Genomic DNA, 18356 nt, shown 5'->3' with positions numbered 1-18356 from the left:
CGGTTTGTTCTCGTGTATCCTGTGTCGACCATAGGAAGGTTACTGACTCACCATATCCTATCACATGTATGTGTGTGTGTGTGTGTGTGTGTGTGTGTGTGTGTGTGTGTGTGTGTGTGTTTTAAGAATCTGCATAAAAGATGTGGTCCATTAACTACTACCATTACCTCCACTACTACTACTACTACTACTACTACTACTACTACTACTACTACTACTACTACTACTACTACTACTACTACTACTACTACTACTATTATTACTACTACTACTACTACTACTACTACTACTACTACTACCACTACTACCACCACCACCACCACCACCACCACCACCACCATTTTTCACTTCTCACTCTACTCTACTCCACTGCTACTACCACTACTAATAATAACAATAATAATAATAATAATAATAATAATAATAATAATAATAATACTGCTACTACTACTACTACTACTACTACTGTGTGTGAGAGAGAGAGAGAGAGAGAGAGAGAGAGAGAGAGAGAGAGAGAGAGAGTGGTCACATTCCTCAAAGCCAACAGGAAGAAACACCGTAGAAGGAAGTCAGTATACATAGAGTAGAGCATCTTGGTGAGCTCACTTCTATATCATTGCCATAGCATCGCGTATCATGTGTACAAGTTACTACATCATCCGTGCTTTGTTGCTGCTCTCCACATCCCTGCACTAGTAATAAATAACATCGTATATACATCCTACAGTCATTATATGTGAACCATCCTTTCCATCACTCGAGTGGGTAGGATTTCTGACCTTAAATCCCCTAATCCAGTCCACGTGGTCTTTTGTTCTTGTCTACAACGCGCAGCTGTTCCCCGCCAAGCTACAGTAGAATCCAATGCCCTTATCATAACAGACCTTGGTGAAAACGCACACGAACGAAATGCTTTTAGTCTGACGAAATACACGTGTGAAATGTTACTCTCCCTGCATATAATGATCTACTACTACTACTACTACTACTACTACTACTACTACTACTAATGATGATGATGATGATAATGGTAATAATGTTCTCTCTTTTTTGTGTCTGGCATTCCTTCCGCTTCTGTTCACCTCCCTTCGTCTTTGTGTTCCTTCTTCATGCTGTCCATCCTCTCTCTCTCTCTCTCTCTCTCTCTCTCTCTCTCTCTCTCTCTCTCTCTCTCTCTCTCTCTCTCTCCTCCTCCTACGTCAATGAGTAGAATATTACGACGCAATAGATTTTCCTCCTCCTCCCTCCTCTTCCTCCCTCTCTCTCTCTCTCTCTCTCTCTCTCTCTTCTGTGAAATGGACTCTACGCTCTCCTCCCCTCTCTCTCTCTCTCTCTCTCTCTCTCTCTCTCTCTCTCTCTCTCTCTCTTCTACTCTATTACATTCATCGTGTTCTTATTGTTGTTACCTTACTTATCACACTAACAAACATTAATATCTTCCCTTACAAACAATAGAAGATATGTTGTTCTCTCTCTCTCTCTCTCTCTCTCTCTCTCTCTCTCTCTCTCTCTCTCTCTCTCTCTCTCTCTCTCTCTCTGTGTTATGTCACCGAGGGGCGTCTTCTGTATAACTTCCAGCTCCCAGGCAGTCATCAGGTGAGGTACGAGCGGAGGCGGCGTGCACGTGGAGGCTGCATGGAGAGGAGCGGGAGAGCGGGGGCAGGAAGGGAACGAGGGAAAGGTGTTAAAGTTGAAGCCCAGTCATTAAAGTCACGCCACACCACAAGCGCGTAGGTTCTGGAACGCTTCGTGCTCTCATGGAACGGTTCTTTGGTGCACACGGAGGGTTTATGTGGTAGAGTTATATTTTTCTCTATCTTTTTTTCTCTCCTTTTTTTTTATTGTATTGTGTCTGTTAGTGGTGTATTCTATTTATTTATTTATTTATTTTGTTAAACTATCAATCTTCTTTACGCGTGTTTAATCCCTTCATTGCCAGGACGTGTTTTTAAATTCCTTCTAGTTACTATTTGGTGATTTGATACAGGTTCAAAAACTTATGTTGCGGGATTAAAATAGTGAAGACTGTGGCCATTAATTAATCTTCTGACCTCCATAGACCCTAATGTCAATAAAATAGTCTAATCGTACACAAATTTCAAGATAAAAAAGCGTGTCCCAATACTGAAGGGATTAAGAAGACTGAAGGATACATCATCGTCATGGTATATCAGCCTTTTTTTTTTGCGTTTACTAGTGAGGCCAAATGTATACCACATGTAAGATTTTCAGTCAATGTTGCCAGAGTACCGTCAGTTCTCGTGACTGTGACTGTAGAAACAAAAAACACCTTTAACCTTTTCAATACTGCGACACATTTTTATCTTAAGATTTGGGTGTGATTATATAATTTTATTGACATTAGGAAAGGTTTATAGAGGTCAGAAGATTGATAGCCAGAATCCAGAATCTTTCCTATTTTAATCCCCACACAAGTTTGTGAAGCTGTATAAAATCACCAAATAGTAAGCAGAATGAATTTGAAAGTGCGTCATGGTATTCAAGGAGTTAAAAACTTCACGAGCTTCCACCAAAACGTGATAAAACTAGTGGAGAAGAGGCGATGTAAGTACCGATTAAGAATACTCTCGCAGAACGCCTTAACCACAGTCCAGAGAAAAATAATATTCCCCTGGAGTCTGTGGGGTCGTATTATCAAACAATTCTCTGCTTCACCTCCACTGTTTCAAAAGGCTTTATCTAAATTTACCCAAGTTTTTTAAGATGTTTTTATTGTTCTAGAGGCAGAGTGACAAGATTTCTGCATTAATAACCAAAGAAACACTGTTGAAAATCCCGCTAATCATCTCTGTGGTCTTGGAAAATAGTCGTGGTGAGAGAACAAAGCGTTTCTGAACACGGGCCCTGTCTGGAGCCTGCCGGTAACTCAACAAAGCTGTGTTGCGTGAGGAAGGCACATGCGACAAGGCGTAACCGTATAACCCAAACCGGCGTGCCAAACATTCATACATCCTGCCCTTGATATGTGCTGAAGCTCACCACCGACTAAGCGAGAGGGAATCCCGACGCGTGACATTTGTATTCGACGGTTACTAGGGTCCGTCCGTCCACAGTTGCATTTTGTGGCGCGATGGTCTTGCTTTAAACTCCTTCAATACTGGGACACATTTTTGCCTTGATATTTGTGTATGATTAGACCATTTCATTTAAATTAGGAAGGGTCTATGGAGGTCAGAAGATTAATGGCCAAAGTCTTCACTATTTTAATTCCCGCATAAGTTTCTAAAGCTGTATAAAATCACCAAATAGTAAGCAGAATGAATATAGAAACGTGTCATGGTACTGAAGAGCTTAAGTTCTTCAGTACTAGGACATATTTGTACCTTGTGATTTGTGTATGACTAGCACATTTTGTTTATATTAGAAGGATCTATGGAGGTCAGAAGATTGATGGCCACAGTCTTCACTATCTTCATCTCCCACATATGTTTCTGAAGTTGTATTAAATCACCAAATAGTAACCAGAATAGAGATGAAAACATGGCATGGTGCTGAAGAGGTTAAGATGACGTCTGCGGGACTGATTATTATGTATATCCTGTCGCACAAGATACTGCAGTCGTAATTAAAATGATGCCTCAAGAAAGACTGAATGATAATTGAAGGTTTTATTATCAAAGTTTTATATTACAAGCTTACACGCCAAGAGTCCTTCTACGTATATTACTAAGGAACATAATGATAAGATGAAGTCGGTGTGGTCTCACTTGTTCAGGGTGCAGTTGTTGCTGTGGTAGTAGTGATAGTAGTGGTGATGTTAGTAGAAGAGGTAGTTGCAGTAGCGGTGGTAGTAGTAGTAGTAGTAGTAGTAGTAGTAGTAGTAGTAGTAGCAGCAGCAGCAGCAGCAGCAGTAGCAGCAGCAGCAGCAGCAGCAGCAGCAGCAGCAGCAGCAGCAGCAGCAGCAGCAGCAGCAGCAGCAGCAGCAGCAGCAGCAGCAGCAGCAGCAGCAGCAGCAGCAGCAGCAGCAGCAGCAGCAGCAGCAGTAGCAGCAGCAGCAGCAGCAGTAGTAGTAGTAGCAGTAGTAGTGATAGTGCTCTTTTACTTATTGATTTTCTGTGGTTATGAGAGAGAGAGAGAGAGAGAGAGAGAGAGAGAGAGAGAGAGAGAGAGAGAGAGAGAGAGAATTTAATTAACAGATACTTGATATACAAAAAAAAAAAAAGTCCCATGTGAGCGATATTGAAATCATTGAGTGGATTCCTTCATGAGTTGCTTTATTAGTGTGCGGTTGAGCTGTGGGAGTGTATCAGTGTATCAGCGTATCAGTGTGTCAGTAAAGCAATCCCCTGGGCGGTAATGCGTGGCCGGGAGGTTAGAGGCAGAGCAGCGCCACGCCTCAGAGGATCCAAGTTACTGAGGCCACACTGGGAGGCTGAAGTTAGTTAGCGAGGCAGTCTATGTGTTGTCGTGTCTCTTTTTCGCCTTTACTCTCACCATGGCAGTTTTCCAAGGCCAAAGAGACGACTAGCCGGGTTTTCAAGCTAGTTTTCTTCTTATAACAATCTAGAAACCTTGCCAATCCATGAACGGAACCATAAAAATGTCCTTAAAAACATGGATATCTTGAACTAGAGCCTTTGGAAAGTTGTGATGGTGAGAGAGCAAAGCGTTTAAGAATACTGGTACGGCTAGTATTCTCAAACGCTTCTGTGCTTCACCTCCACTATTTCAAAAGGCTTTATTTGAATTTTACATAATTTTAAGGTGGTTTTTACGGTTCTAGAGGCAGATTGACAAGATTTCTACATTATTAACTGGAGAAACAATCTTGATAAAAATTTACATGAGGATTTTTTTTTTTAGGGTATATTTACGGTTCTAGAGGCAGAGGAACAAGATTTCTTCATTATTAACTTCAACTGGAGAAACACTCTTGATAACCCGGCCAATCATCTCAGTGGCCTTGGAAAATAATCGTGGTGAAAGAACAAAGCATTTCTGAATACACACAATATTTAAAAGCGCTTTTCAGAGACCTTAGAGACGATTAGCCGAGTTCTAAAGAGAAGTTTTCCTGTTGATAATTCAGAAAACTTGTTAACATGTCACTAGAATTACAGAAGCGTCCTTAAAAATTAGTGTCACTTCAACTAGACCCCTTTGAAAATAGTGAGTTTTTGGCGCGGAAGTGTTTCAGAATATGGACCAATTTAGCTACATTACCGCTGTTGATTGCTTGACTTTATTTATATGCTTATTAATGTGCTTATTCATTTGTATGGTTGTATATTTGTTTATGATCTTGTTTATTCGTTGAGCTCGTTAGAAGAAGTCAGAAAGTCATGTCGTCTCATTTTTTTTTTTAATTACTCTTTTCAGGATCCTTGTTAGATTTTTGTTTTCATCAGAATCATGAAGTCACTGCATAGAATCCTTGTACTTTTATGGGCTAGTGTTATCAAAGGCCACGAGGAAAGAGTTGTCTTGGCATCAGTCTTTATTTCACGTCAAAGTTACAACATCAGTGTTAAACTATTAATCCTATTCATTTTGTGGACTAATATTTTCAAATCCCACAGAAGGTACAGTGGAACCATGCGGGCTTTAGGATCCGAGGGGTCTCCAAGTGCACGGGCTCGAATCCTGTCCACGGTCAGAGTGTAGGTTGGGCTTCCTCACTCGGGGCAAGGGTTTCTTAGTGGGTGGGCTTTAAGATAGGAGGTATCCCAAAAAAGTATCCCCTTTAGCCCAGAAATTCTCGTGAAAAGCCCACATGGTGTAAATAATAATAATAAAAAAGGATAACTCGTCTGGTTCTTAAGTTGTATTTCTCCCGGATGGTGCAAAACAGTTGTTAAACTATCAATACAATCAAAAGAAAAAGCAATCTTGAAAATTCTAGTAACCTCCGCCAGAGTCTTGAAAATAGATAACGACATAAGAAAGCAAAACGTTTGAGAATACGAACCTTAGTTATAAAGCAGTAAAGATATGAAGTAGTGTAGTCATATCTGCGAAGTTAAGATAGTCATAACTCGTATTATCACTATTAATAACCCCTTTAGTATCATGACGTGTTTTTTTTTTTTTTTATTGATTCTGTTCACTATTTTATTCAGCTTCAGAAACTTGTGTGGGGGTTTAAAATAGTGAAGATTCTGGCCATTAATCTTCTGATCTCCAAAAACTTTTCCTAATGTAAATAAAATCGTCTAATCACACCCAAAATTAATTACAGAAATGCGTTGCAGTACTGAAGGGGTTATACTAGTCAGATGTCAAAGGAACAAAGGAACAAGTAATTACAAACAACATGTACAGTATCTAAAACACTTTCTTCCACCTTCTCTCGTCCTTTCATTTAATCCACAGCACTCTACCTTAGGACTCAAAATTCACCATCAGCTCGCATCATCAGTACATGTGTCAAAGCATTTTTTGAAACCATCCACCCACTATACAGGAACAGTACTTACATAACACCTCCTTGCTAAGTTCGTTCCATTTATCTACTAACATGTTCTTCTTAAACAGGATTCTGTCTATAGCTTACAACCATTCTAACTCTGTCCTTGATCCATTCCTCTACGACCCTATTTGTTAATCCATTTCAATTACTATTAGCTTCGTCATCATCAACACTACTACCACCTCCACCACCATCATTAGTGTCATCATTATCATCATCATCATAATCTTCTCTGCTAACTAGACGCCACCGGATGTGTTACGCCCTTATTCATTAACTCCTTGCTCTCTCACCACGCCAATTTTTTCAATGCCACAGAGAAAACTAGCCGGGTTTTTAAGAGAGTTCGTCCGTATGATATACCAGAAATCTTGCCAATCCATCACCAGAACCATGAAAAATACTCTTAAAAACCGAACTATCTTAACTAGAGCCTTTGGAAAATAGTGATGAGAGAGCAAAACATTTCAGATTTTCAGAGTACAGACCTTAGACGTAGCGTGGCTTATAGAAAAAAAAAAGAAAAGAAAGAAAGAAAAAAAAACCTGATTCTGTGTAGCAAATAGACGAGAGCCGAAGAAGGGAAGGAAGAAAGGAAGGAAAGAAGGAACATTATAGGAATATTCTAGAGCGTTCTGAACCATGACGCAGGACTTCAGTTGACGGTTGTGGCGGCGGTGGCGGTTGTGGAGGCGGTGGCGGTGGCGGTGACGTTGGCGGCCTGGCAGATGAAGGTAGCGTGGGTATAGCAGGGACTGTCGTGCAGGGAGGGGTGCTCGTGGCGGCTCAGCACCACACAGTTCTGATTCCCTCCGTCAGGTTGATCTTGCGCCCAGTCCTCGGAGCTCACACGGGCCCCCGACACCCACCGCCAGTTTCCCTCGTTGCCGCCCGCCTCTGACGCTCCCACCCAGAGGACGCTGGGGTGATCCTCCGCTGTGGTGGAATGGAGAGGGTGGGATGGTTAGAGTTGGATGTAAGTAGAGGAGGGATCAGGGAGAGAGAAGATGGAGGAGAAGGAGGGTGAAGGAGGAAAAAAGGCAGAGAGAGAGAGAGAGAGAGAGAGAGAGAGAGAGAGAGAGAGAGAGAGAGAGAGAGTATTGATCAGTATCGACCTGGTGGAGATCCTTTACATAACATTCACTTGGTAACAAACTTTAATAAACGTTGCATCAGACCACAAAACCAACCATGATAGCAGTGCCTCCAGCTACCACCGCCTCTCACTACCATTGCCTCGCCTACCTGCACCATCGCCTCACTGTAACCTACCCATACTCAGCACAAGGCAACACACACACTATTGATACTCCCGCCATTACACTCACCAATGCCTCACTATAACATATCCATACTCAACACATGGCAACACACACACACACACACACACACACACACACACACACACACACACTATGCATTTATACTTCCGCCATTACTCTCACTACCTCCACCTTTACGTCTCATTACTACCATTGCCACCTTTCACTACGTTATATTCTGCTCGTATACCCAGCACAGCAACACCTGAACATCGCATGCAGCAACACTCACTACTTTGGTATTATAATGATCTGTACCATTGCCTCTCATGCATTGTTATTTCCTCTCTCACTACGTTATATTCTCTCACTGTTATCTCCTCTCTCACTGCGTTATATTCTGCTCGTATACCCAGCACAGCAACACCTGAATATCACAGCAACACTCACTACTTTGGCGTTTTAATGATGTGTACCATTGCCTCTCTGTTATCTTCTCTCTCTCTGTTCGTACTTACACAACAACACTTGAACAGCATAATAATATTCGTGCTATACTACCCTCCCCTCCACTCTCCACATGCCCAGAAACGATAAAATTAATGCCCTTATTCTACTTATTTATTTTTGTTTCATGTGCTTTTATGTAATCGGTTCTTAGTGTTCTGAATATTAACAAACGACTATAGCATGCTGAAAGGATTGATTGAGAGTCCTAGTACTGATCAAAATAAATAAATTGAAGATAGTATTATAATGACATCAGCGTTTCAATGCGAGGGCTTGGTTAGGTTAAGTTACATTCGGTTCATATTAATTTAGTTCATTCAGCTCACTGCTAGTCCCTTCAGCGTGTAGAACATGATAAAAGTAATAAAAATAAATAATAAACTATCACCGTTTCAAAATCAATAGGCTAAGGTCATTTCCATGGAGCTCAATGAAACAAGCCAAGTGTTGATGTAAGTACTAGTACGTTATTGGGACACTTACGGTATCTCATGAGGAGCGCAGCCCTCAGTTTAGCCACCACGCCGGGCTGGGCCAAGTCACTCCCAAGGCCTCGACAGAAGTGCCTCGCTTCGCTCCAGCTCACGGGTAGGTGTTGGTTTACGTAGTAGCATTCGTCCCCTAGTCTCCAGAACGGCACCTCGCACCCCACTTCTCCTGTGTCCAAGAGTAGGGCAAGGGAACAATCAAAATCCATATAACACAGTCACTGAAGAACGTTGTTGTATGGAAACTTGTAGCACGTACTTAGAAAAGCTGTAGGGATGATTGTGGATAGTTAGTGGAAAGGAAACGGTATACTTGGTCATCTTTACTTCTTTCATTGTCATGGCTTCTCTGTAAACTTAAGAGCATGATAATACAAGTGCATGACATAAGGAAAGCTGCAAGAAGCTACTATAGTCTCTGTCTGAAATGTACCTCCCTATTTCCACCTATCATTCTCAATCTATTAATTTGTCTAGACTTTTTTTAAAGGCTTACTAATGAGAGCACTAACAACTTGATCACTGAGTCTGTTCTATTCACCTACATATCTGTTAGAGAATCAATTCCTTCTTATGTATTTTTTTTTTATATTGTAATTCAGATTTATACAACCTTTTCCCTGAAGGATAATGATGTAAAAATATTTGTAGCAATTATTCAGAAAACTTTGAAGGATTGCTTCTTGCAGTGAGTGGAAAGGAAAAATTTTTACTTTATATAATATTTACCTCTTTGACTTATATCTTCTCCTTAATCCTTATACTGCTAAACATTCTTTTCCATAAACCTTTACAACTTCTCAGACACTTTTTAATTTTTTTTTACAGAAGCATGTTAAGTAACTATTTAGCCTAGAAAATACAAAATCAATCTTTTACTCTCTCTTTACTCTGTCTGTCCATGCAAGCTGTATTTTTGTACATAAATCTGTAGATATTATCGAAAGACAACCACATCAGCAAACGATTAGACTGGTGGTGTGGTGTAAGTTCATTGATAATTTCAAGACACCATAAGGGATCGAGTAGTTTAAACGTGCACTTCCATTAATTCACTTCAGTCTTTCAATGTTACTGAGATGAGGAAACACGCGTCATGCTTGTTATTGTCAGTCAAGAGGCTAAGTTGCCTGTGAAATGTGTGGGTAGACAGAGAATAAGGTGGAAAGACTTGCTGAAGCATGACTACAATAAGAGGACACAATGAATAAAAATAGATGGAAAAAAATAACTGGAGCGGCTGATCAGACTACACAATAGGAATAAGGTCGTAGGAAGAAGAGGCTGAGTTGCATGTGAAGGCAGGGAGAGTGATGAAGGTACCAGTGGAAAGAAAAGCGTGTGGCACAGTACGTACATGCTGCGAGAAGTGTGATGTGCTTCTTTAAGTTCAAATACCACTGGTGTCTCGTCTTTATGTTCGTATTCTTAAACGTTTCGGTGTCCTCCCAACTACTTTTAACATGCTTAGAGGAGATTTGGAGTTTCAAGGATGTTTTCATGATTCCACTGTTACCTTAGCAAGAATTCGTTATCATAAATAGAAAAAAAAAAACATCCACGAGAACGACTAATCATCCCCGTAGCTTCAAAAAATGTCCTATAATGAGAGAACAGTGTTTAAGAATACGGTTTTGTGGAGTGTTAAAGGAGACACCAGTTAGGAATGTATACAGTGATGGTCGAACGTGTTAACCCCTTCAGTACCGTGCCGCGTTTTCATATTTAGCGATATTATACAGCTTCAGAATCTTATGTGGGGATTAGAATAGTAAAGTCTCTGGCCATTATTCTTTTGGCCCTTCTTAATGCAAATAAAATCGTCTTATCATAGGCAAAAATCAAGGTAAAAATGCGTCTCAGTACTGAAGATGTTAACTCCTTCAATACCATGACGCGTTTCCATATTCATTCTGCTTACTATTTGGCGATTTTATACAGCTTCAGAAACCTATGTAAGGATTAGAATAGTGAAGACTGTGGCCATTAATCTTCTGACTTCCATAGACCCTCCCAAATGTCAATAAAATGGTCTAATCGCACACAAATCTGAAGGTAAAAATGTGTCCCAGTACTTTGAAGGTGTTAAGGAGAGGTAGAAGAATGCAAGGCTCCGTAAGAATATATAGGGACTGTGTTATTGTGGAAATTCCCTCGGGTTATGAGTTAATGGGACCCTTCTCAGGTGTGATTCTTGGGTGTGTTTGTATGTGAGGGCAGGAAGACGAGAGCGACGTGGTTATGAAAGGAGTGCCATTACTTATTCTTCTTGATGTGTGAGGCCAGTTACATGGTGTTAGCGTGGTGTTTGTTAGTCGGCACCATTTCCTTTTTTCTCTTTCCCTTCCTCCTCCTCCCTCTCCTTCCTCTTCTCTCTTTCTTCACGCTGTTGCCGTCATTACTACCTTCATTACTGCTGCTACTGCTCCTGTTGCTACTACTACAACTACAACAACAACAACAACAACAACAACAACAACAACAACAACTACTACTACTACTACTACGTATATATAACTGCTAGCACAGCACCACTACCACTAACAACAACGACAACAACAACAACAACAACAATAGCAACAACAACAACAACAACAACAACAACAACAACTTCTACTGCTACTATTTCTACTACTACTACTACTACTACTATAATTGTATGCTACTATTATTACCACCACCACGACCACCTCTCTGCTGTGCCTCCTTCCTTACCTCCACGGGCGCTGTCCCCGCCTTGAACATCTCGCAGCGCCCTGGTGTTGTTTTGCAGGGCGGCGGTAAGGTTGAGCAGCACGGCCTCCAGTCTTCCCTCTGATTGGTGCAAGGGTGGGGAAGGGTAGAAGTTTGGTGCGTGAGTTTGGAGGACAAAATAATTACGATGACAGAAGTTTATTATTTTTTTTTTACGAAGAATGCTGGCTGTAATTAAATGTGTCAGCGTCTCATCTTTACTGGAAATTACTGGTGTTTTTTTAAGAGGTATTTTAATGAATTTCACGATGATATGTTAATAATTGTATATCGTGAATGGAAAAAGACAAAAAAGACAAGAAAAAAATGAGAATCACACTTGTGGTCTAAGAGAAATTAACCTAATGAGATGCAGAAGCGTTTCAGAATACTAGTAGGTATCACAAATTCACAGTCACTAAGGAAAAAGAGACTAGAATCAGTGAATTAAAAAAAAGAAGACCCCGTCAGTAGCACACAACTAGCAGAGACAACCCCCCACTAAAACACAGTACCTGGCGGCGGCGGAGTGGGTGCGGCTGCGTTCCCTTCCTTCGTCATGCTCTCCTTCAGGTCATTGAGCACGTTAGACAAGCTTTCGATGGCCTTGATGGTCTTCTCCTGTAGAGTGGCGGGTTCATGGGCCAGAAAGCCGTCTAGGGAAGCCCGCCTGCCTGCCACCACCACTACCACCCACACGAGAACTAAGAACCACTGCCGCATGACTCCTGAGAACTCGAAGAATAAGAAGACTACGGATTACACACACACTGGCACACATACACACACAAGGACACAAACACAGTTACCGACTTACTGCCAACAAACAGTAAAAGGCGTAAAAACAAAGCAGGGCAGTGGCAGAGGTGCGCGAAGAAATCTCTGGAGCTTCTTGTACGTGCAGTGTGTAGGTCGCTGTGGCCGTCAGGGATCTAGGCAGTGGAAGGAGAGCTGAGGGGCACTCTTGTGTAGCCGATAGGGAAAGGGAGTGGGTGGGACAGGGGAGGCATGTGTGTGGGGCCTTGATGGTGGGTTAGTAGGAGAAGGAAGAGTAGTAGTAGTAGTAGTAGTAGTAGTAGTAGTAGTAGTAGTGAAAGGGAGACTGGAAGTAGAGAAAGAGAAGAAAAAGGGAAAAAAGTAAACTCGTAAAAGAGAAGTTTGGAAAGAAAGAATTAACTCTGTTGGAAAGGAAAGAATTTACGATTATGAGGTATATTAGTTTCCTTATTTATGAGAGAGAGAGAGAGAGAGAGAGAGAGAGAGAGAGAGAGAGAGAGAGAGAGAGAGAGAGTTTAAAGTTGTAGGGGGCCTGTTATTTTGCAGTCTGATGTCTGGTTTTTCTCAAAGGCCTTTTCAACTAGTCCATTCTCCACTCTCACTGCTCCTCCCCTACCTAACCTCCCCCTCGCCCCTCTCACTACATCACTTCATTACTCTTCTTTTACTCAGCACTCGGCCTGCTCCATTCCTCTCTCTCTCTCTCTCTCTCTCTCTGCATAAATTCCTTCATGAATTTTTACTAGAATTGAATGCCTGCAGCAGCACCAATAGTAGTAGTAGTAGTAGTAGTAGTAGTAGTAGTTGTTGTTGTTGTATAAGTAGTAGTAGTAGTAGTAGTAGTTGATATTGTTGTAGTAATGGCAGTGTTGTTGGTTATGGTGGCTGTGTGGCAAAAGAAGCAGCCGAGGAGGTTTAGAAATGCTTGTTTGTACTGGCAGACACTGGTGGTTCCCCTGCGTGGTGGTGGGCCTGCACGTTGCCCGTCATGCTGCCTCACACTATTTCAGGTCCGTATTCAGAAACGCTTTGCTCTCTCACCACGAGTATTTTCCAAGGCCACAGAGATGATTAGCTGTTTTTTCAAGAGTGTTTCTCCAGTTAATAATGTAGAAATCTTGTCACTTTACCTCTAGAACAATAAAAACACCTTAAAAAAAAAAAACTCGTATAAATTTAAATAAAGCCTTTTGAAATAGTGGAGGTGAAGCACAGACGTGATTAAGAATACGACCCTTAGTTCCACGGCGGCACCAATAATTCTTCCCCCCACGACCTTTATGGTGATGGTGATTAACGGGAGTAAACACACAATGGTCAAACAAGAACTTAGCAAGAGTAAACGTAGACATACTGGTGAAAAGCAAATAAATAAGAAATAGTGCACGAAATCGGTACTTTATGGAGAAACACTTCCCTCATCGCTCCATAACTCACATAGCCAACGTTTTGGAATCTCCACCTATTAGTAACTTTCAAGGAATGACACAGTTTTTCCCTTGGCCAGTTGCCTTGAGAGAGAGAGAGAGAGAGAGAGAGAGAGTTTAGAATATCGGCTAATAGAAACTACACGGAAGTTGCTACGTATCTAAGGCTTGTATTCAGAAACACTTTGTTCTCTCACCATGACAATTTTCCAAAGCCACAGAGACAACTAACTTTATTTTCAAGACAGTTTCTCCTTTTAATGAACCAGAAATCTTTGCTAATCCATCAACATAACCATAGAAATAGCTTAAAAAAAAAAAAAAAACAAGAGTATCTTCAACTAGGGCCTTTGGAAAGTAGCGATGGTGAGAGAGCAAAACGTTTCATAATATTGGCCTAAAAGTCTGCCACCAAAGAGACGCTGGTTGTTAGCTATCCTCCGCTGTATTAGCATGACTCACCTTAATTCCATATTCAAGATCGCTGTCTTTTAATGAACTTTTTTTTTTTTATCGAGTTGTTTCTGTCTTGTGCCATTCTTTCGCTTTTTTCTTTTTGCCAGCTTCGTTTTCTTTCTTTTTTTTTTTTTTTTTTTTGTATACTCCCAAAAACGCTACCTCTCCCTCTCCCCCCACGTTCGTATAAGCGCTAGAACAAAAAGAATGATCTCTCCTATCTTCTATGCACTATTTTCATCTTAAACTCAGTCTTCCTCTTTTGTGCATCCCTATCACCAGCACTGATGTTGGGACGGAAACTCACCGAACAATCTGAGACTTGCTTAAGAAAGAATAATGGAATGCTGATGAAGATGCATGACACGTGTATGAAGTCTGATGAACCCGTTGTGAAATATGTACTTTGTAGGAACTGTAATATAAACAGAGCTTTCCTTTAAAAAAATAATAAATAAATTAATAAATAGATAAATAAATAAATAAATAAATAAATAAGTAAATAAATAAATTAAATAAATATATAAAAGAAATAATAATAATAATAATAATAATAATAATGTAATGTACGTGAAAGTGTATTGTCTCTATATTTATGAGCCAAATTAATGCAGTTTTAAGAAATGCAGATATATGAATCAGTGTGATGAAATTGCATACAAACCAAAGCAAAACTGAACACTAGAAATACCTCAGGGTGTGGGTTTTTTGGGGAACAAGTACCTGTGAACAAAACCTTCGCCTTGTGACCATGTGCATCACGACTCGTTCATTGCCGGGCTGAAGAACACGTTAGTAAAATGAATAAACAAAATATTAAATGAAAAAAAAAATATTGGCGATTCTAGTTAATAATCCGGGATATAATTCAGCAAATACCTCGGAAAAAATAATTATATCTGTGAATAAAGGTCTCTGAATGATTATTTGGTTGTATCAAAAGTACCAATAATACTAGAAAAAAATATAATAATAACAAGCGAAGGAAAGAATGTCAGTAAAATGATAATCTTGTACGTACATTAAGTTGCATGTCATTATATATGTTACAAAAATATGATATACAACCACGACCATTGTGAGGAGTGTCGACATTATGAAGGAAGGCCTCAGCTGACTCATGTTGAAGTCTGGCTCACGTTGCAGATGAAACGAGTAACATGCACTCATTCTAAGGTGTTTAGCGTTTTATCTCTACCTCAAGTTCTTTAACATGTTCTTCGTCAACTGTTAGAAGACTGTCAGCGGACCGGAAAACCTAAAGTTGATGGTATTGTGGAAGTGACTGTTTATTCAACTTATAACCACGACAGTGCAAGGTCGTCATTTTGTCACAATTTTTGAGTTCAAGTCGAGTTGTCCTATTTGAGCATAAAAGATAACATCACTTATAAGTTTCTGAGCATAAGGTTGCACATGACACGGCAGCTTCCTGAGGCTGTTGGCCACAGTCCTGCCATACGTGTTCCACTCATCTTCTTGACGGATGCAGGACAGTGTGCCTCCTCGCACTGGCATAACCTGCTCACTGCTCATGCCCTCGGATAGCCTGACCTTTTTCTTCACAAGTGTCACTTCCTCTTCAACCTCCTCTTTTACTATGTCTAGTTCTGGTATTAGTTCTGTGGTGTTCGACTTCAAGTTCAGTACAGGATGACAATCATTAGGACCAGATTCTCCTGCTTCACGAAGCTCTTCAGCACCCTCAAGTTGCTGTAAAGAAGGAAAAATGCTCGTTATAATATTCTTTTCAGTAATTCCAACAATTATTTCCAGTCACAACATGTATATGCTACGGTTATTTTGCGAAATCGGTGATTTTGCAAAGTTCCCGGTCATTTTGCAGATAAACTAAAATCGTGGAATGTTTGCAAAATCACCTTAATTGTCTGGTTACTTTGCAAAAAAACACGCAAAGTAACCAGACAATTAAGGTGATTCTGCAAACATTCCACGATTTTGGTTTATCTGCAAAATGACCGGGAACTTTGCAAAATCACCGATTTCGCAAAATAACCGTAAAGGCCCTTCCACACTAGGATACTTTGTTTGGAAACATTGTTTCCAAACTGTATGCAAACTGTTTCCGAAAACTTGTTTGCAAACTGTTTCCAAACAGTTTGCAAACAATGTTTCCTGTCCACACCTCAGTTGTCGTCATGCCTTTGATGAGTGTAGAAGTTGCTGCAGCAGCCTCTGTATTTTACTTGGCACTGTTGTCAAGGAAGGGCAAGAAAAAGAGAAAGACATGGGTGAGAAAGTTTTTAGAAAAGGGACCCATTTATGGTAACTTGCTTCTGAAGGAATTGAGACTAGATGGAGCAGGTTTCATAAATTTTCTTCGGATGTCCACGAGTGACTTTGAGATACTTTTACGGATGGTGGCTCCGAAAATATCATGTACACCTTCAAGATATCGAAGCAGACCATCTCAACTGTGGTTCCTGAGGTCTGTGAAGCTCTGATCTCAGCACTGAAAGGTTATATTAAGGTTAGTAAACAAAAACACTCACAATGTTTCCCATTCTGGATGGGAAACACATACACGAGAAACATTGTTTCCAAACTGTATGCAAACTGTTTGCAAACAATGTTTCTAAACAAAGTATCCTAGTGTGGACGGGCCTTAACATATACACATGACTTTTCATATAGTAATATTTATTTTTGTATAATCAAGGTGATTTTTTTTTCACTTGCCTCTGCTGGGTGGGCATCTCTTGGTCCTTGAGGAAGAGTAACATGTCGTAGTACCACAGGGTGGGCTGGTATACATCGTCCCCACTCGCCCCAGACTCCATAGAGCGCATTACTTTTTTGTGTTCCTTCCTGAAGGAACTGCGGAGGTTATTTATCTTTTTCGTTACGGTGTCCTTTGTTGCTGTCTCGTCTTTTTCTTTTAATTTGTTGACAAGAATGTCATAAGCTGCAGCTTTTTTGGTTTTGTTTGAATATTCAAAACTACTAATTTTCCATAAGCATGGGGATTTCTTGTAAAGGTTTATAAACTCTGACCAAAAGATCCTGCATCCATCAAGGCACGCACACATTGTCAATGATCAGTCACACTCCACTTTCTACACTACACGGCAGTTGCCGCTGAACTGAAGTCGGTGTCGCCCACGGCCTGGCCTTAGTGGCCGAGGCGCCCAGCCTGCAGGCCGCGCCACACAAACTCGACCTGGCCTTCGCACCATGGTGACCGTTCAATAATTGAACGTCACTCCTATAAAGCGGACAGCAGATCTGGCTTGAAGTCCATGATATTCCTGAGCACGTTCAAACTAGTGCATTTTATTTGGCATAAACTACTGAAAATTTCAGCGGGTCTGCCTGTCAATGTGGCGAGTCAGGTCAGGGGGAGGCATCGGCAAGGTTACACTCCCTTGCTCATATGCCACGGGGGAGACTTCTACATAAAACACGCCTTGATTTTTACCTTAACGAGTATGAGTAAACAAATGTCAGTTCTTGCAAGCAGACTGAGTTATCCTGAAATTTTACCACACCAAATTGAAGAAGGATATCTGCTGACATTAGTACTAATATATTAGTCCATAAGATGCTCTAAAGCAGCGCTATATCCCGCTTTGTAAGCAGACACAGTGTGACAGCCACTCCTGTCGGGGAGATTCACGAGCGTAGTTCAAGCCCTGCGTGTCCATGACAGATGTGAGGACTGTTCCACGTGGCACGGACTCCACGGAGTGACGGGATTACATTCACATCCTGCACCGCCTGCTGCTGATATGCGAGGCTGTCTGCACCACCACCACCACCACCACCACCGCTGATGCTACTACTGCTACTGCTACTACTACTACCACTACTACTACTACTACTGTACTACCATGACCACCACCAGCACTGCCACTACTTCTGTATAAATGAAAAATGTGTACTGCATAAAGTGAGGGGTAGGGAAACAAGTAAAAGTAAGGTACACTACTGCTTCTACTACTACTACTACTACTACTACTACTACTACTACTACTACTACTACTACTACTACTACTACTACTACTTTCCAGATACAGGTTTTGTTAAAGAAGTGTTTGGGAGTAAAATACCTTGCTTCACACTACTACTACTACTACTACTACTCTCTCTCTCTCTCTCTCTCTCCCAGTAACAGCTCTACATGGTATTAATGGAAGTGTTTTGCTGGCCGCTCTCCACACACCTCTCTCTCTCTCTCTCTCTCTCTCTCTCTCTCTCTCTCTCTTTTCTTTCTTTTTTTTCCTCTCGCGTGGACACAGATTAGGTTTTTGGC

The 18356-nt window shown here is 41.0% G+C and overlaps 3 protein-coding genes across 3 annotated transcripts in view; 1 reads left to right on the top strand and 2 right to left on the bottom strand.

The window, feature by feature from the left end:
* LOC123520559 overlaps positions 1–18356 on the top strand; it is a 151328-nt gene that overhangs the window by 103426 nt on the left and 29546 nt on the right. The gene's annotated exons all lie outside the window — the stretch shown is intronic.
* LOC123520563 overlaps positions 5446–18356 on the bottom strand; it is a 29428-nt gene continuing 16517 nt past the window's right edge. Inside the window, exons 4-7 of the mRNA XM_045282948.1 lie at positions 11939–12158; positions 11406–11504; positions 8686–8859; positions 5446–7366 (exon numbers count right to left, since the gene is read on the bottom strand). Of these exons, the coding sequence (XP_045138883.1) occupies positions 7086–7366; positions 8686–8859; positions 11406–11504; positions 11939–12158 (774 nt within the window). The 3' untranslated portion in view covers positions 5446–7085. The remainder of the gene's footprint in view (positions 7367–8685; positions 8860–11405; positions 11505–11938; positions 12159–18356) is intronic.
* Positions 15036–18070, bottom strand: LOC123520565. The gene is made up of 2 exons (XM_045282951.1): positions 16784–18070; positions 15036–15796 (listed from the first exon to the last, which is right to left on the bottom strand). Exons 1-2 carry the CDS (start codon positions 17131–17133, stop codon positions 15727–15729), a joined length of 420 nt encoding a protein of 139 aa, XP_045138886.1. The 5' UTR covers positions 17134–18070; the 3' UTR covers positions 15036–15726.

The sequence above is a fragment of the Portunus trituberculatus genome, chromosome 47 (genome assembly GCF_017591435.1).
Source record: "Portunus trituberculatus isolate SZX2019 chromosome 47, ASM1759143v1, whole genome shotgun sequence".
Lineage (NCBI taxonomy): Eukaryota > Metazoa > Arthropoda > Malacostraca > Decapoda > Portunidae > Portunus > Portunus trituberculatus.
The sequence above is the reverse complement of the archived record's forward strand: the minus strand, read 5'-3'. Positions and strand labels throughout refer to the sequence as shown.

Coding starts and splice junctions, on each gene's coding strand:
- LOC123520565 (XM_045282951.1), bottom strand. CDS start 17,133: ATGTGTGCGTGCCTTGATGGATGCAGGATCTTTTGGTCAGAGTTTATA. Junction 15,797..16,783: donor GAGATGCCCACCCAGCAGAG/GCAAGTGAAAAA, acceptor CCTTCTTTACAG/CAACTTGAGGGTGCTGAAGA.